The sequence below is a fragment of the Condylura cristata genome, unplaced genomic scaffold, assembly GCF_000260355.1.
Source record: "Condylura cristata isolate star-nosed mole 26May11 unplaced genomic scaffold, ConCri1.0 scaffold00015, whole genome shotgun sequence".
NCBI classification, from domain to species: domain Eukaryota; kingdom Metazoa; phylum Chordata; class Mammalia; order Eulipotyphla; family Talpidae; genus Condylura; species Condylura cristata.
The window spans coordinates 11,094,415-11,111,930 of record NW_004567116.1 but is presented as its reverse complement, the minus strand read 5'-3'; the positions used below and the strand labels follow the sequence as shown (position 1 = coordinate 11,111,930).

General features: G+C 37.7%; 1 protein-coding gene across 5 annotated transcripts in view; it reads left to right on the top strand.

Moving 5' to 3' along the window:
- Positions 1-17,516, top strand: part of TTC17 (tetratricopeptide repeat domain 17) — an 81,831-nt gene that overhangs the window by 24,779 nt on the left and 39,536 nt on the right. For 4 of the 5 annotated variants that reach the window (XM_004682892.2, XM_012725549.1, XM_004682893.2 and 1 more), the window contains exons 6-16: positions 790-899; positions 2,204-2,348; positions 2,771-2,910; positions 4,303-4,463; positions 6,356-6,468; positions 8,559-8,702; positions 9,990-10,105; positions 10,258-10,423; positions 11,760-11,837; positions 11,973-12,197; positions 14,860-15,046. In XM_004682892.2, the coding sequence (XP_004682949.1) occupies positions 790-899; positions 2,204-2,348; positions 2,771-2,910; positions 4,303-4,463; positions 6,356-6,468; positions 8,559-8,702; positions 9,990-10,105; positions 10,258-10,423; positions 11,760-11,837; positions 11,973-12,197; positions 14,860-15,046 (1,585 nt within the window). Of the gene's footprint in view, positions 1-789; positions 900-1,653; positions 1,718-2,203; positions 2,349-2,770; positions 2,911-4,302; positions 4,464-6,355; positions 6,469-8,558; positions 8,703-9,989; positions 10,106-10,257; positions 10,424-11,759; positions 11,838-11,972; positions 12,198-14,859; positions 15,047-17,516 lie in introns of those variants that run through there. The other variant, XM_012725551.1, reaches the window with a different exon arrangement.

The window sequence follows — 17,516 nt, the reverse complement described above, 5'->3', positions numbered from 1 at the left end:
TTGGCCCCCTGTGCTCTAGGACTTTTGTCTTTCTATTTAGTTTGTTATGAGTTTTTCATAAAACTTTGGCTCTCAAATATATATGTATATATTTATGTTTCCTAGTTTACCTTAAACTTTACTACTTGTTTTTACATACTGATTTTGAATTCACATTTCCTTGGATTTAAACTTATTACACTGAGTTTTGGGCATGGTCCAGTTTAATGTTTTGATCTCTATTTTACTGAAATTCAGTAGCTGTTAGCAGATGGAAAAATCTAAGCCACACAAGGAACAAGTTTATGTGAACTTCTGTTTAACTTGACTAGATAATACGTTATTATATACACCAAAGATTTTGTTTTTTAGCATTTTGAGGATTGGAATTAGATTATGGAAACATATGAGGAAATAATGAATAAAAATTCATGTCACAAACTAAATAGGAAGCTTTGCAAGATATTAATTTCAAGAATTTTACATTAGAACAACTGACAGTTTTGTGTATGTCAGGTCCGTACTTGGACAGTCAGAGGGCCTGACAAGTCATGAGCATTGGTGGGGTTTTCCGCTTTATTTCCCCCTTAGAGTAATGGCATGGAATTGGAGTTTTCTTATACACCTCGTGCAGATGAGCAGGAGGCTCTTGCCAGGTGTAGCTCATTTGCCCTCTGCCTAACCACTGCTGCAGTTAGTCTTGTGTCTTCTGGAATTTCAGAAGAGACATTAGAAAAGTAGCTCATTTTGAACATTCTAAGTTAAGCCACTTGAGCTGTACTTGATTGATGTCATTTTGTTAATTTCTAGAACTCCTCCTCATGGGTACTGTATAATATGGCTTCGTTTTACTGGAGAATAAAGAATGAGCCCTATCAGGTCGTGGAATGTGCCATGCGAGCCCTTCACTTCTCTTCCAGGTAAGCTTCCTCCTCTCCTGGACCTCCTGGCTGCCCCCTGGTGCAGAAACAGTGCCCAGGCCAACCGTAAGAAGCATAGCATCGTACTTAGACTCCCTCCATCCTTCCTCACAGGAATTAGTGCCATCATAAAAACTGACAAAGTCAGAAGGATAATTGAATAATATACTTGTGATTTTCATTAAGGAAAAGTACATAACATGGGCATCCCCCGGTTGCTTGAAACTTGAATGCAAAGCCCTCATCTAGAAAACTTATGATAAATTAAAATTTTCTTAAAGTAAATAAAAGCCCTAAATAGATCATAAAATGTTGGCCAGACCTTATTTTTGTTACAAAATGTGTGGCTGTCTTATTAAGTACCATGAAGTATAATAAATGAAACATTACAGGTCCTCCCTGGTGGCACAGCAGGTTAAAGCGCAGCACCATGAAGCTATTGCAGCCACTGCAGCATGAGTTTGATCCCCTGCCAGGGAGGTGACCCATATGACGTGGTGTGGCAGGCTTCTCCTGACCTACCCCTCAGCAGTGTACTTCATCAGTCTGCCTGTTCTGCTCCCCACTCTGACTATGGTGAATCTTCTCACCGCCCCTGCACCTATGGCCTATACAGTTTTCTCAAATTAGGTTCTCAAATATAAGTATACTCAGAGTTGTAGTCCTAAGCTCAGTAACTTTTTATTAATAACCTGGAAGTCATTTATGTTATACCTATCACACCATGAATTTATAGGAATGAGTTCCACCAACTCAGCTTCTTTCACGTTGGTTTTCACCAAGTGTGCTTCTCTGAGTGGAGCTTCAGTCGAGCCCAGGTATCTTTCTCTTTGGGTTCCTTTTTTCTGATCATTTCCTTTCCATATTTCAGGAAGCTATCTCAGCTCTTAGAGTACTTAACATGCCCAATATGAACATTAATTCTCCTGGCAAGAATCTTCCCCTTTGAATGTTTACAACAATGTTAGGTGCATAGATTTTTCCAGTGTTGCCATGGTAACATGTGGGGCATTCCATTTTGATCACTGCCCATCACCTGGATGTCTGCACTATCATTGTTCTCATAGATTCTCAGGATGAGGACAAAGGTGCAATTCCATGTTTTTTAAAATGTCTAGAGAGCATAGCACAGGTTCCTGTCCTCTGGGTTGGTCATTTTGGTTTTATTGGAAGAATGTGGTTTCAGCTGAAAGGCCCAGACTCATTAAGTTTGAATTTAAATTTCCCTGGTCGGGGAGTTACGCATAATCACGTAGTACACGTTTCTTTCTTAATATTTGATTGTGCCTCTCCTGCTCTTTTAGGCACAATAAGGATATTGCCCTGGTCAACTTGGCAAATGTTCTGCACAGAGCGCATTTCTCTGCCGATGCTGCTGTTGTGGTCCATGCTGCTCTGGATGACAGTGACTTCTTCACCAGCTATTACACTCTGGGAAATATATATGCAGTAAATGCAACTTTTTGTTTTCATGAACCAAACCAGTTGCTATTTTCTTTTTTTCCCCCTCAATAAAAACAAAACAAAACAAAACTATTTCTCTTCCTCTTTTGGTCTGAAAGGAATTAGGGGGGAAGATAACCTCAACATGATAATATAATTGACCTGATCTCTTGACGTAAACAGAAAATAAGTTAATAGGAGTATTAAATTTCTGCAGTGTATACCTCTTCAGTTAGCAGCATCTTCCAGCTAAACCATTCTCTATAGCATGCATGCCTTCATTATTTTGTCCATAGTCAAAATAGTGTTCACTGCAAAGTGAGCTGCAGATGTCATGCCATAAACCATTGGGGGCGGGCAGATGCAGCCAGTGTGGCTAACGTTTTCCCCCTATGTGTATATGTGTGTGTTTGTTTTTGTCTCTTCAGATGCTTGGGGAGTATAACCACTCAGTGCTCTGTTATGACCATGCTTTGCAGGCCAAACCTGGGTTTGAGCAAGCTATAAAGAGGAAGCATGCTGTGCTCTGTCAGCAAAAACTCGAGCAGAAATTGGAAGCTCAACATAGGTAATAGAAAAAATGTTGCAGAAGCACTAGCACCGTCAAATCTTAGATTTAAACTTTTGTAGGGTGATAATCAGGTCTAATGTCTTCCTTTAAATTAAGAAAAGTACCCCTTCACTATAATTTGTCCTCTCCCTTTTCTCCAGATCCAGAAGGTTTAGCACAATTTATTGATTGTATAGGGGAATCTCTTTCAAACTAGAGAATGTTTGCAGTAAATGCTGTCATTTCACTCTTTAAATTTTTGGCCATTGATTACTTTCATGAATTCAGCTGGAGGAGGGAAGGGTTGCTGTCAGAGTCATTCTATTGATTGCATTTCTGTTTACATACGAGTCAGTAGAATTTCTGGCACAAGATGTTCGGTCTTTATGCCTTTTGACTCCTGCTCTTGGGCTATTATGTCAGTTAAGTGACATTGAGAGATATTATTTGGCTCACATTTATGCAGTAATGGAATTGTGTTGTACTTGGTTCTTGAAGTGTACATCATAAGAAAATATATCGGTATTTGATTCTGTAAATAAGGCCAGTTAAAAACCTTCACACAACTCAGAAGTGAATTGCTCGTAGAATTCACCTTCATATTTCAAGTGTGCTTTGATAATTTGAGTTTTAAGTGGAGATTTGGAGCATATTCACCATTTATTTTGGCTTGTTTCCCAATCTATAACATAAAGTAAAAAGAATGACAGTTTCTTTGTTAAGCCTAGTTATACCTGATCAAAATTTGCCTGGCTAAAATTCTTTCAGTATTCACCTCTTCAGAGTCACATTGATTCTCTCTGTTGCATTCTGTATAGCTCCCAAATCTCCATATGTTATAGTATATAGACAATAATGATTTTCATAAGTAACTGTAACCAAGCAGGTGATTTATTGAGATCATGTAGTGGAGAAAATTCCTTTCTATGCAGTTTCTATGTGTTTTTTCCCAGAATCTGTAAACCAGGAAGCTAACCTGAGAAAGCACTGTGTTCCTTATTCTTAACCCTGTCTTTAGATAGTATTAAAGGGAAAGGTGAAAAGGAGCCTTCTAGAAAGGCTTTGAATGTCAGTAGAACTAACGCAAACTTTGTGGAGAGAAACAGAGTTGTCTAATTTGTAGTTTTATAGTATATTGTTGTTTCTATTTTATGGCACTAAAAAACCCAGCATATCATTTAAGTCAAGATATATATAGTTAAGGGGGAATTTTGCCCCAGGTTTTAATAAAACAATAGTGTTTATTTGATCCTATTATTCTTGAACTTGTGGTATAGTGGCTGAATGTTAAAAGGGAAAGCCTAGCAATTTTATTACTGAGGAAGAAAATTTAAGCATATAAGTGGTTTTAAAGATTCCTAATTTTAAAGCTCTGTAACTTTTTCCTGGTACTAAAAAAAAAATGTTAAGATCCCTCCAGCGAACACTGAATGAATTGAAAGAATATCAAAAGCAACATGACCACTATCTGAGACAGCAGGAGATCCTAGAAAAACATAAGCTGATTCAAGAGGAACAAATCTTAAGAAATATCATCCATGAGACACAAATGGCAAAAGAGGCACAATTAGGTATGTATTCACCCCAAGTAACTGAAGATAGTCAGACACGGCTGGCGTGCTTGCTGTCATGACTTTTTTGTAACCATAAGTGGTATAAACTTGTGCTATGACTTCCCTCAATCATAAAATCTAGAGTCTTCGCCGTGGGTATACCAGCAAGCCTGGGGAGCTGGCTTGGTCCCTCTTGCTTTTTTAAATTCATATTTTAAAGTAAAAATCAAATCTTAAAAAATAAACTCATCTGAGGAGTCTCACCAGTGTGTTTACCCTTTATAGCCTGTGTTGTTGCCTCTCCAACCTTAATTGTACACCAGGTTCTTGGAGATCTTGTTAAAATGTAGGTTCTGATACAGTGGGTCTGGGATGGCACCTGAGATTCTGTCTTTCTAACAACCTCCGATTTGAAGTCTGAGTTAAAAACACACAGTGAGGAATGCAGCGCTGCACAACAGCACAGGCCAGACACCCTGGAAACAAAACACCCAGACACTCCAGCTAACACTGGCAATACAGCTAAAATCTTCCACCCCTGGTTTTTTGTTTTAAAATTTATTTATGCATACAGAACTGGGGTACAGGCCAGAGGTGCAGGGGGGCAAGAGAATTCACCAGAGATAGATTGAGGAGCAGAACAGGCAGAATGACTGAGGGGAGCAGCGCGCAGGTCAGGAGAGGTCTTCTGTGTTATGTGGGTCAGCTTCATGGCTGGGAATTGAACTCGTGCTTCAGCAACTGTGGATAGCTTCATAGTGCTGCACTTTAAAGCTGTTGCATCACCAGGGAGGGCCTCAAGTAGGAATTCTTAACCAGGTTCATGGGTTAATTTTAGAGCATTTTGAAATCCCAAAAATTATACAGAGTATTGCATATGTGTATGGTTTGTTTTTGTTTTCCTAGGAAGAGGGTATATATCTTTAATAAAATCTCTTAGAGTCTGTAACCCAAAACTAGAACCACTGGCTTAAGTTATTCATTGGAGATCAGAGAGTTGGCTACATACACAGTTTCTTTTCTGATTAAACCTGAAGTTGTCAAACCTTTGACCACTTGACATCAGAGAATAAATTCATAGAATCCTTTAAGTTACACCCTCATCCTTTAATACATACATGAGTCTGGAAAACTTTGAATCTTAACTATGACCATGATCTGTCTTAAAATGCACCCAACAAGTTTGCTTTGCTATTTTGAGTGTAAAGAGTGTGTTCAGTCCTTGGAGTTATTGACTGCTCAGTTTGTGCTGAAATGCAGCCAGATTTCTTATTTATATATTTGAGACAAGTACATATATAAAGCACATTCCTTCCATAGAGATAGTTAATGTCTCTTAAAGTTATACAGTCAGTAGATACTGCAATCAGAATGTTATTAAAAAAAAAAAAACATACATCAGGCCCTCCCTGGTGGCGCAGCGGGTTAAAGCACAGCACTAAGAAGTCAAAGCCACTTCCGCATGAGTTCGATCCCCGCCTGCCCCGGAGGTTGACCACATGGCGTGGCAGACCTCTCCTGACCCGCCCGCTGCTCCCCTCAGCAGTGTACTTCGTCGATCTGCCTGTTCTGCTCCCCACTCTGTCTCTGGTGAATCCTCTCACCCTCCGCATCTCTGGCCTGTACCCCAGTTCTGTATGAATAAATAAATCTTTAAAAAATAATAAAAAATAAATAAAAAATAAAAAATATATATATACATTATTGACTACCTAGTATCCCCTTTGCTTAATAGGTTGAGAAACTGAAGCTTCTTTAAAATGATTTGATTTCTTCAATCATTAATAAGGAGTCACTTGTTTTAAGTACCCCTGTGTAAATAGTCAGTCAGGCTGTGAAGTTGAAACTCAGAAAATCTTGTTGGCATTGGTGTTCTTTCTCATCAATTGTAATTTCCATTCTTATTCCAGGGAATCATCAGATATGCCGTCTGGTCAACCAGCAGCATAGTTTACATTGCCAGTGGGACCAACCCGTGCGCTACCATCGTGGTGATATCTTTGAAAATGTGGACTATGTTCAGGTCTTTTTCTGGGTCTCTTCCAGTTCTTACAAACTTTATTCTTTGTATACCGTTGAATCCTAAAATGTGTGACTGTCATATAAGGTTTTAAAGACCTGCTATGAATCAGATTTAATAGAGTACACTCAGTTACTCCATGAATGACATTTCTTTTTCCCAGGGTACTCTATTTCTGTGTATTCAAATGTATTTGATTCTGTTCTTTACCATGGAGCTAGAATTGACTGTTGCCACTATTTAGCTCAAAGCCTACATCTATTCCCTTGAAATTTAAAATTGAGGAAATAGCAGTGCCCTTTCCTGAAGTCATCAGTCCAGATATGTTGCCTCAACCAAAACACCATTAAATGATCACTGTCAGCAGAAAACATGTATTCAGCACCCAGATGAGGTGCATGTTTTCTCTTGTTTCTGAATCTGTATGTCTGTGCACATGTGCTTGTATGTGTACATATAAACACACATACTTTTTTTGGTGACATGCACACATGATCCTGAGCTGTCTGGTTTGGAAGAAATAATATATAAATCTAATAATACCAAATAGCGCATAATTGTTACTGATACAGTCAGCAAGCGCAATGAGCATTCCAACTATCAGCTAGAGGACATTGGAAGTAAGGAAACCTTTGTCCTCCCCTGCAGGAAGCCCATTATGCCCTTAATCATAAACACAGAAATTTCCAAAAATTAAGCAGTTAAAATAATTGAGAGATCAGGATAGCGTCTATAAGAGGGGGGAAAAACATAAAAATTAGAACTCTTTATTGTAAAAAAAAACTCAGACTGCATTAGAAAGAGCAAGAAGCCAAACTTCAGAGACCAGTTAGGGGGAGTAATAGAGACCAAAGCTTCCCGTGATTCTTATGAACCATCTCCTAGCGACATCCGTGGTTAGTTTACAAGAAGTGTAAAGGAAGAACAGACTGACACCCACCGGGATTGTAGTTCCTTGACTTAGATCTAAGCATTTTAAGGGGGAAAAGGGAAAATGTAGAAATGAAAAAGATAAAATTCAGTGTAACATTTGGACATTGTGATGATCCCAAGACAAACCACTTGGAAGACTGCCTTGCACCAGGGTAGCTCCCAGTATTACATCTCCGTAAACCATTATCTCCACTGGATAGTGAATCCATTCCTACTCATAAATGCATAAAACTACAAGTTCGCCACATTCTTTCTTTTTTTTTTAATTTATATTTTCTTCATTTAATTTATAATGAGAGAAATTAAAATAGTAACTGATATGGAACGAGCAAATTTTTCTCAAGAGATTCACACTTTTTAAACTTTGGTGTTTCTCTCTGTAATGGTAATTTTTTTTTAATAACAGTTTATTTTTACATCATTTTGTACATTTTTTTTTTCCATCTCAATTGTAATCCCTGCGGGTTTCCCATCACCAAGTCACCAGTGCGCCACATTCTTTCTTTTTTCTCATGTCTCTCCTGCTCTTTCCTATCCTGTTCCATCTCCTCATCTAACCAAGTTAAACAAGATAAAATACATAAAACAGTTAGGTAAAATAAATAAACAAGAACTCTGGTATCTTGTAAGAATACCAGGCATTGCTTTACCTTGGCTTGAAGGAACTCGGTATGTGTTGGTGATCTCATAGTTTCGCCTTTCACTTCTGAAGCTTTTATTTAGAATTGATTTGACAGTAGTCTGTATAACGCCTAAATGTCATCTATATTCATCCTTAAGTTCCCTTGCTCCCACTCATAGCACACTAATTTTATGATAATTATTTTTGCCAAAGTAGGGAAGGAGGAGCAGTAAGCCAAACCTCTAAATCAGCTAATCCTTACGTTGAGAAGAGGCTAAATCATAGGAGTAAAATACAGGACAAGAAAACAATCCATGCCATGTCTCCTATGCCAATGGCAAAGCTGAGCAAAGTTTGCTAGCTGTGTTATCTGTGTGAAAATGCAGTGGGGGCATAGGAAGATTGAATTGCCTCGTTACTAACCTACTTTCTGACTTCCTGCCAATTTTGAGTATTCATTCGCATTATTGGGGTTGAGTCAAATCTTACTCACAGCTCCTTTTCCACTTCCAATTTGATTGAACTTTTCATTTTCTAGTTTGGTGAAGATTCATCAACCTCCAGTATGATGTCTGTCAACTTTGACGTCCAGGCAAATCAGAGTGATATCAGTGACTTGGTCAAATCTCCTGTAGCCCATTCTGTCCTCTGGATCTGGGGCAGGGATTCTGACGCATACAGGGTAAGTTAGTAGAGGGTAAAGAAGGAGTTTTCTCAGACGAGAGCTCTTACGTAGTGGCCTTCCACATCACTGATTTATGTGACTCCTAAGTCTGTGCTACTTAGTTCAGCAAACATTTATTAAACTTCTGTTAAATGGAAGGCATTCTTCCAGGTGGGAGATAAGCAACAAAGTGTCTGCCTTGAGTTCTTCCTTCCAATCAGGTGGAGGCAGTATGAACCCTAACAAGTTTCTACACTCGACTTCAGGGTGTGCTTGTGCATATTTCATGTGTCTAATCATCATTCTTTCATTGAACTCCCAACTGTACCAGACTGCAACTGGGAAATTTAGTATAAAAGCTCCTAGTAAACAAGCAAATAAATATGCAGTTTCTGGGCTCACTAAGAAATTAGGGTATGTTAGTAGGTATGAGGACAGAGATCATGTTTTTATTCACTATTAAACTTTTAGAATTTAAACGAGTTTTTATCTTGCAGAATTAATGCAGTCACTTTGATTAAATGTAACATTGGATTGTTGAGAAAGTCGTGACATTTTTTCTGTGTTTTTCAAGAAAAAAAGTACTTCATGACTTCTCCAGCAACCCAATAAATTTCCCCAGAGTTTGGTAGCTTTGAGATATAAGTTTAGTAAGCCTCTGATATTGTAAAAATGGGTATTTTACAGATCTAGAAATAGTTGTTTAATTTTGGCATTGCCGAAGATGTCTTAATTTAGGGAATAGTACTTTCTGTACCATGTTTTAGAAATATGTATGCTTCCAGGTACAGATCACAGACTACCTAGATTGGCATAAACCAAAGAAAATTTGCCACCTTTCACAGGGAATCCAGCCAAACATCAGGTTTGCTTGCTTCCATAACCCATTTCTTTCCCTTTTCCGCAATCTGCCATGTACCGTATCGGTTTCATGTAAAAGCACATCTCCCTCATGGTCAGAACTCACCAACCAGCAGCAGCTAGAGCAAGGTGGCTTTGATTTCTGTGTAGCACAGAAACTGAGACTGACTTTGCTTTCCCAGGGCCCTAAACTAGCCTCTCCTCGTGTCTTGCACAAGGGGCTTGGGCCTGTCCTACTGTGCACCAGTCTGTAATGAAGCAAGTACAATTACTGACTTAGACTAATACTTTTGCAGAGAGAATATTAAGAGAATATTAAAGAACCTACAGTGTCTACATTTATCAGAAAATACTAAATTGTTCAATTAGTATACTTACATTCTTTTAAAAGTTCATTTAGCATGTTGAAATATTTAATCCAAAGAAATTTTCTTTCTCTGTTAGGACAAACAGCATGTTCTGTGGCCGAAAAGAACAGACTGTGCAGAAAGCTACCCTAGAGTCCCTGTTGGTGGGGAACTGCCAACATATTTTCTGCCTCCAGAAAACAAAGGACTCAGGCAAGTGCTGATGGGTTTGGAAAAGCACTTGATTCTGCTTGATTGTCAACTGGCAGTCTTTGGGAACAACCAGGCTGGGACTGAAAAGGTTAAGTCTTAATCTTGAAGACTAACTTTGAAAATGTGACTCTTGTTCTTTTCTTTTATGCCAGGATCCATGAACTCAACAGTGATGATTATTCTTCAGAAGAAGAGGGCCAGACCCCTGACTGTTCCATAACTGACTTCAGGAAAAGCCAGACTCTGTCCTACTTAGTCAAAGAATTAGAGCTCCGCATGGATCTGAAAGCCAAAATGCCAGATGACCATGCACGAAAAGTGAGATTCACTCACAAGCTTCTTAGATAGAACAAAGATTAGATAGAAGACAGTTGCTGAGCTGTAAGTTTATAAAATGCAGGATAGAATGAAAGAATTGTGATGCCACTGAGCAGTCTGCTGTGCTGCTGAAGGCGTGCCAGGAAGAGGTTCCTTAGTGATCTTTACATAGACCCCTGGGCTTGCATCTGCCGTCGCAGAGGATACCTCGGCTTTGTGTCCTCCAGGCTTCCAGAAGTTTGGATAAGTTGAATCCTTAAAGGTTTTCTTTCACTGGCCTCGGCACCCGTGCATTGGCCTTTTATAAGATCCTTAGGCCTCTGTGTGAATTTGATAGCCATTTTACAAATATTCTGAGTAAATTGTTAGACCTGTTTTCTTTCATTCCTACAGAGGTTGTTCGTTTTATTATATACTAAGTATAAATTCTTTCATAGATACCATTCCACAGAGACAGATGAGAAAAAAATCACCATTTTACAGAGAAAACATGCCATCACAATATCCTTCTTTACAATATTTCAAAACTAAGCTGTTATACTGAACATTCAAACTTAACTGCTGCAGAAAACATTATGTTCCAGACACTGTTTGGTGTGCTAGGAATACAAAGATATGTAGACCAGGATTCCTATATCAGAGTCCCTCTCAGTTACTTAAATGCTACAAGAACATAAACGAGATTGAGAGCTGGTGGCTTTCTATCTAGGAAAAAGCATATTTTTAATGCCATCAGGTATTACATGCTATTGTCTTTTGAGTGATTTCTCTTGGGTTCTGGATGCTCAGAGTAAATTTAATGAGGGTTTAATAGATCACTGGATATGTGTATGGGGAAATATATAGCTTAACTTTTTAATTAAAAGTATCTAGACAGGGGCCCTCCCTGGTGGCACAGTGGGTTAAAGCACTGCACTAAGAAGCCTAAGCCACAACCTCATGAGTTCGATCCCCGCCTGCCCAGGAGGTGATCCACATGGCATGGCAGACCTCTCCTGACCCGCCCGCTGCTCCCCTCAGCAGTGTACTTCCTCCATCTGCCTGTTCTGCTCCCCACTCTGTCCCTGGTGAATCCTCTCACCCTCAGTATCTCTGGCCTGTACCCCAGTTCTGTATGAATAAATAAATAAATCTTTAAAAAAAAATTATCTAGACATACATGTAAGCCGCTTAACACATATTGGCATATTGATGACCTCATGTTATATACATGATTATAAGTATCTGTTCATATTAGCTGTTCCTGAGGAGTTTAGAGACTGCCTTGTAGAATTTTTTTTTCAAGTGTTTTCCTTGTTATTTTTAATTGAGTTAGTCTTCATTTTGATGTTTTCAGATTTTGCTTTCCCGTATTAATAACTATACTATTCCAGAAGAAGAAATTGGGTCTTTCTTATTTCATGCTATTAACAAGGTGAGTCATACTTTCAGATATTTGAATTTTGAAAGCCTAGTAAATTACAATAAAAGTCTACAAATACGTATTAAAAATCCTGTTTAGAACAAGTATGCATTCTTGTACTAACTGCAGTACTTGAATTTTTTTCAGCCAAATGCTCCTGTCTGGCTGATACTCAACGAAGCTGGGCTCTACTGGAGAGCAGTGGGAAACAGCACCTTCGCTATTGCTTGTCTTCAGAGGGCTCTGAATCTGGCTCCACTTCAGTACCAGGACGTTCCTCTTGTCAACTTGGCCAACCTTTTGATTCACTATGGCCTTCATCTTGATGCCACTAAGCTGCTACTTCAAGCTCTGGCCATAAACAGCTCTGAGGTGTGGCTTTATGTTTCTTTGTAGGTCCATGTAGGACTCCAGGCGGCTTGGATTCTGGGTGCCATGTGTGTATGTGTTTCTCTAGGGAGGGTGTAGAAAATCTCATGCTTTGTTTTTCAGAGCAGAATTTGCATATTTTAAGAGAGGACATGAAAAAGATTTTTGTTTTAATTTTGATGTGTTACTTTAAATGAGTAAAATTTACAATTTTATCACTAATTTTTTTAGAAAATTAAAGAATGTCATAGCTGCTAAAAATAGACTTTACATTTTGTATGTTAATCTGCAGCCTCTGTTCTTATCTGTCCTACTCAGGAGCATGTAGGCCATCTGAGTGCTTTCTTGGGAAAAGTGTCTGTTTAGGCCTTTTGCCCATTTGTTTGATTGGGTCATTTATCTGTTGTGAAGTTGTTTGATTTCCTTCGTATATATTGGAAATTAACACCTTGTTGGATATGTGATGTACCAGGATTTTCTCCAACCCCTTATTGTTTTTATGGTGTTTCTTTCAAGGTACAGGAGCTTTAATTTGATGTAGCTCCACTTGTTTATTTTTGCTTTTGTTTTCCTTGCTATTGGAGTTGTATCCCCAAATCCATCTCTGCAGTTAATATCCAGGATTATACTGAAAATTTTAGTCTTTTAATATTGTTGCAATACAACAAGAATAAAAGGATAAAGCAATGGGATTGATATAGATAACCGCAAATACACCCCACTCCTTCTGTCCACATTTGGAAATATTTCCTTGGAAGTTTTCCTTCTGTGAAAATATTTCCGTGTTGCAACTCCGCTATACCAGTAAGCGTTAAATCTTTATATATAAAGAAATTATTACTGCATAACTTCATAGCCTTCAATTTAAGTGGTTGGGTATTTAGGTTTCTAAAAATGCTTGGCTGTTTCTCAGTGATGGTTTTATATAAGGACTTTTCCTATATTCCAGATAAATTATCTTTGAAAGATTGCTGGTAGTGGAGTTAAGCAGGAATGAGAATGAAACTTTTGATGACTCTGCTAGCAGAGTGCCAAACAATTTTTTATTTATATATAGACATAGTCAAAGTCTAAAAATATTTATTTAACCTGTATCTTCACCAGAATTGATCAGTTAAAATAACTGCTAACTTCTATAGATTGCTAACTAGAGTGGGGCACTTTACATGTAACAATTTACATCATCCTCACAATAATCCTATGAAATAGAACTTACCCATTTGATTGATAGACACTTAAAGAGGCTCGCGGAAAGTTATGGAGCATGGATACGGACTCATGGAATCTGGACTCAGTGCCCACACTATTGAGCTATGTTGTACCACCTCTAAATTGACATTTGTGAAATAAGTTTACTTTTAAAAATGGCACTACTCTTTATCCTTTAAGTCGGATTTTTTAAGTAAAGAAGTTGTATATACATTTTTTTCTGGTTTTCTTAGAACTTATTTTATACTCTCTAGACAACAGTCTTTAATGTCATGTTATGTTAAAAATATTTTTTCTCTTTTTATCTTACTTTTTAAAACTTACCTTTAAGTTTGATCCTTTTCCCTTTTGACTTCTGTTACTAGAATTAAGATGTTTTCGTATCAAGTCTGAAAATAATTACTTCTGTTCTTGTTTTCTGTGGCTTGTCTTTAAATAGTTGATTCTCAAATATACATCTTTTGTATATTTGTTACTTTTCCTATGTTGTCTTCTCATTGTTTCAGATTTTACATTTATGTCTGATCCACCTCACGTTAAATTTTCTTAGTGATGGGAAGTAGGCATCAAAGTTCATGTCCAAATATATATCCAGTCATTCCAGCAGTGTCTTGACAACACCATCCTTTCCCTATTAATTCACCTTTCGCGGTTGCTTTGAACTTCAGACTTCTTAATCCAAGAGTTCGTCTTGAATTTGTCTGCTTGGATATGTAAAATATACTTTAATATTAAAGGTCAAAACGTAACTACTTAACTTTGTTCTAGTTTGTTTTTCTCAGACTTCCCCATTTCAGGAAATGGTAAATCTAGTAGCTCAGGGCAAAGCTTCAGAACCTTCCTTTTCTCAGGTCAGACGTGATCTGTTGGCTAACAGTGTTGATTCTGTTTTCAAAATACACCAGCTTTCCACTATTTACCACCATCTTTACCGCTATCTGATTCAATCCATCATTCTCTTTTATTTGGGTTATTGCAATAACTCATTTCTCTACTTTTTGCCTTTGTCCCCTACAATCTGTTCACAGTACAGCAACCAGTAAGAACCTTGTAAAAAGTCAGCTGTTACCATTTGTCTGGTCAGATGACTTTTGGTGTGAGTCAGAGTGACAGGCACGAATTTGTAGTGGTGTAGAAAGTCCTGCATGATTGTAGTACTTTTCTGAGCTCATCTCCATGAAAACACCCTTTTACTCATTCCTGCTAGCCTCACTTCCTCCTTGCAAGTCCTTAAACGTATCAGTGTACATTATATATTCTATGTATTTTTCATCATTGTTAAAAAATATGAAAAATAGATCTGTTTTCCAGTTTAGAATGTATGTAAATAAAATGGACAGTTAGCCATAACTTCTCTGGGGTAATGAAAACAGCTAAAAGACATATACAGTAATGGTTTTGAAATTCTCAAAAAATAATAATTAACATTTTACTGATTTTTTTTTTTCCTTTTCAGCCCCTGACCTTTTTGAGCTTGGGAAATGCTTATCTTGCTCTGAAGAATATCAGTGGGGCGCTTGAAGCCTTTAGACAGGCTTTGAAATTAACAACCAAATGCCCAGAGTGTGAAAACAGCCTGAAGTTGATTCGCTGTATGCAGTTTTATCCTTTTCTGTACAACATCACCTCTTCTGTTTGCAGTGGTAAGCAGCTGTTGGATGCTGGCAAAATAATGAGCTCTGTGTCTGATCCACAGAACACAGAAAATGAATGTCTCAGTTTTCTCCAAGGATTTTTTTATAGTCAGAAAAATTCTTAATATATGGAAGAAATTACTTACTATATAGATGTCATTACTTATTAGACTTCCGCAACACTCTTTGAGAAAATATGTACAGTTGGACTGAAAAAGCGTGAGGTTTATTTTTTCTTGCCTTAAAATCTTTGATGTTTTATAATGACTGATATTAATAGTAAAATATATTTTTTCTGCCCATGAAATCAAACTAATGAAATTTGAAGCAGTTTTTCTGTACTTAGTTACTAAAATACAGCCCCTTACCTTTCAATGAAAGTGATCCAGACCTTATCTCCACCTTTAAAAACAGTCAGCTGACATTAACTGGTATCTCTATTTCTACTTTCTGCTGCAGCCAGGACTATATATACATGTGCATGTCAGCCTGAGTCAAACAGTATTTACATTCATATCTAAACTTTTGTAAATTCCTTAACTTGAACTGTCTCTTTTAAGAATTCCAAGATGTTTGGTTATTTACTTATTTGCTACAAGAAAATAAGTGAATTTGACTTGAATTATGAGAGGTGCAAGTTACATATGTGTGGATACTCAGTAAATCACACAGTGTTAATGTTCAGACACTATTGTAATGTTCAAGGAGAAAGCTAAAAGCCCAACCCTGCACCTCAGATACTGCAAAACAAAACTGACACTAACTTGGTTAAGTGGCTTGTATATAAGACATCAAGAATTGCCAGTTAATTTAGCATCCAAAACTGGTTTTCCTGATTCATTGTACTAACCCACCTTACAATTTAAATGGAATAACAAGAGTAAGTGGTGCTTACATTTTTAAATATCAGAGCCCAGCATTTTAGTGAAGAAACCAAAATCTCTCCACAACAGCTCTGTGGCTCAGTTACAGATTATTGTGTAGCACAGTGCACACTAGAGTTCTTGTACAGTGCCGAGGCCCAGCATGGTATTCTCCCAAGGCAGTGAAGGCTCAAAGCAGCCAGTGCCAGAGCCCACAGGTGCGTGTTTGCAGTCCAGCTGTGCTCCTGCTGTCCTTCCAGTCCCAGGAAGTGCCCATAAAATGAAAGGCAAATCTACCTTATATTTGTTGGGGGAGAGAATGGGACCTTTATTACACAGTAGGTGTTGGGTAAAAATTAACCATTAGAAATTCATAGTGGTAGCTCAAGGGGTTAAAGCACAGCACTGTGAAGCTATCACAGCCACTGCAGCACAAGTTCGATCCCCCCCCAGGGAGGTGACCCACATGGCACAGCAGACCTCTCCTGACTGACCTGCTGCTCCCCTCAGCAGTATATTTCAGTACATCTGCCTGTTCTGCTCCCCAGTCTACTTCTGGTGAATCCTCTCACTGCCTGTATACCTCTGGCCTGCACCCCAGTTCTGTATGCATAAATAAATAAATCTTTAAAAAAGAAATTCATAGTGAATACAAAATATTTGAACCGTGAAGGTGCTAAGTCCTATGGGTCTCAATCTTCTTACTTGACTCGAGAAAATATGTTGTGCTCTTCAACTTTTGTAGCTTCCTAAGGCCAGCCTTTTTGAACAACAGTTTAACAGTTTTCTTTTTAACAAACCACTTATACTAGTGGAATCTCTTATTTTCTTTGTCTGTCATCACCCTCTTCTCTCCTGATTTCTTTCTGTTATTGGAAAAAAGAGTTTTGTGTGTATATAGTGACCCTTTTCTTCAATGCCCTCCATAGTGTTATTTTACATGCTTGTGCTTAGTGTTTCAGTTTCTTGAGATTTATCCTTATTTTTTGTCACTAACTTCAAATAGTGCAGAAAATTAATAATTTAAAACAGATCCTTTTTAAAGTTATATCTGATAGCCCTCAATATCCAAAAAATGTGAATAGTTCTGATACAATGAAGAGAAATAATTTGATTTTTACCTCTCTCAGAGAAAGCTCATTGATGATATAACATTTGGCCTTTTTCCATTGTAATTAACTAGGTTAGAAAGGAATTCCAGTGTCTGCAAACCCCTCAGTAAGTACTGGTACCTCCTAATTGAAATGCATGCAGTAGCATTTTCTGGTTTACAAAGTCATTGGCAGTACTAAAGATCATTTCAATATTGAATTTTTCTTTCACAGTGTTTTTGCATTACTTATTTCCACAATAATCCTGTTTATTCACAGTTAACTTTGTTAAGTTTCAGCTTTGAAAAGCAGAAGCTTGAAGGAAACAGACTCCTCTATAAAAACCATGGACTCATATTTAAAAATTAAGTAATTGCATCTATTCCATTTATCTCTCAATTATAATAAACAGTTGATGAAAACAAAAAGACAAAAACTTGTGAATAATGATTAGCATTCTATACCATCAGATGATTCTGTCTGCATTTTGTTTTTTCATTTTCTCCATACTGAAATAGTTTCATA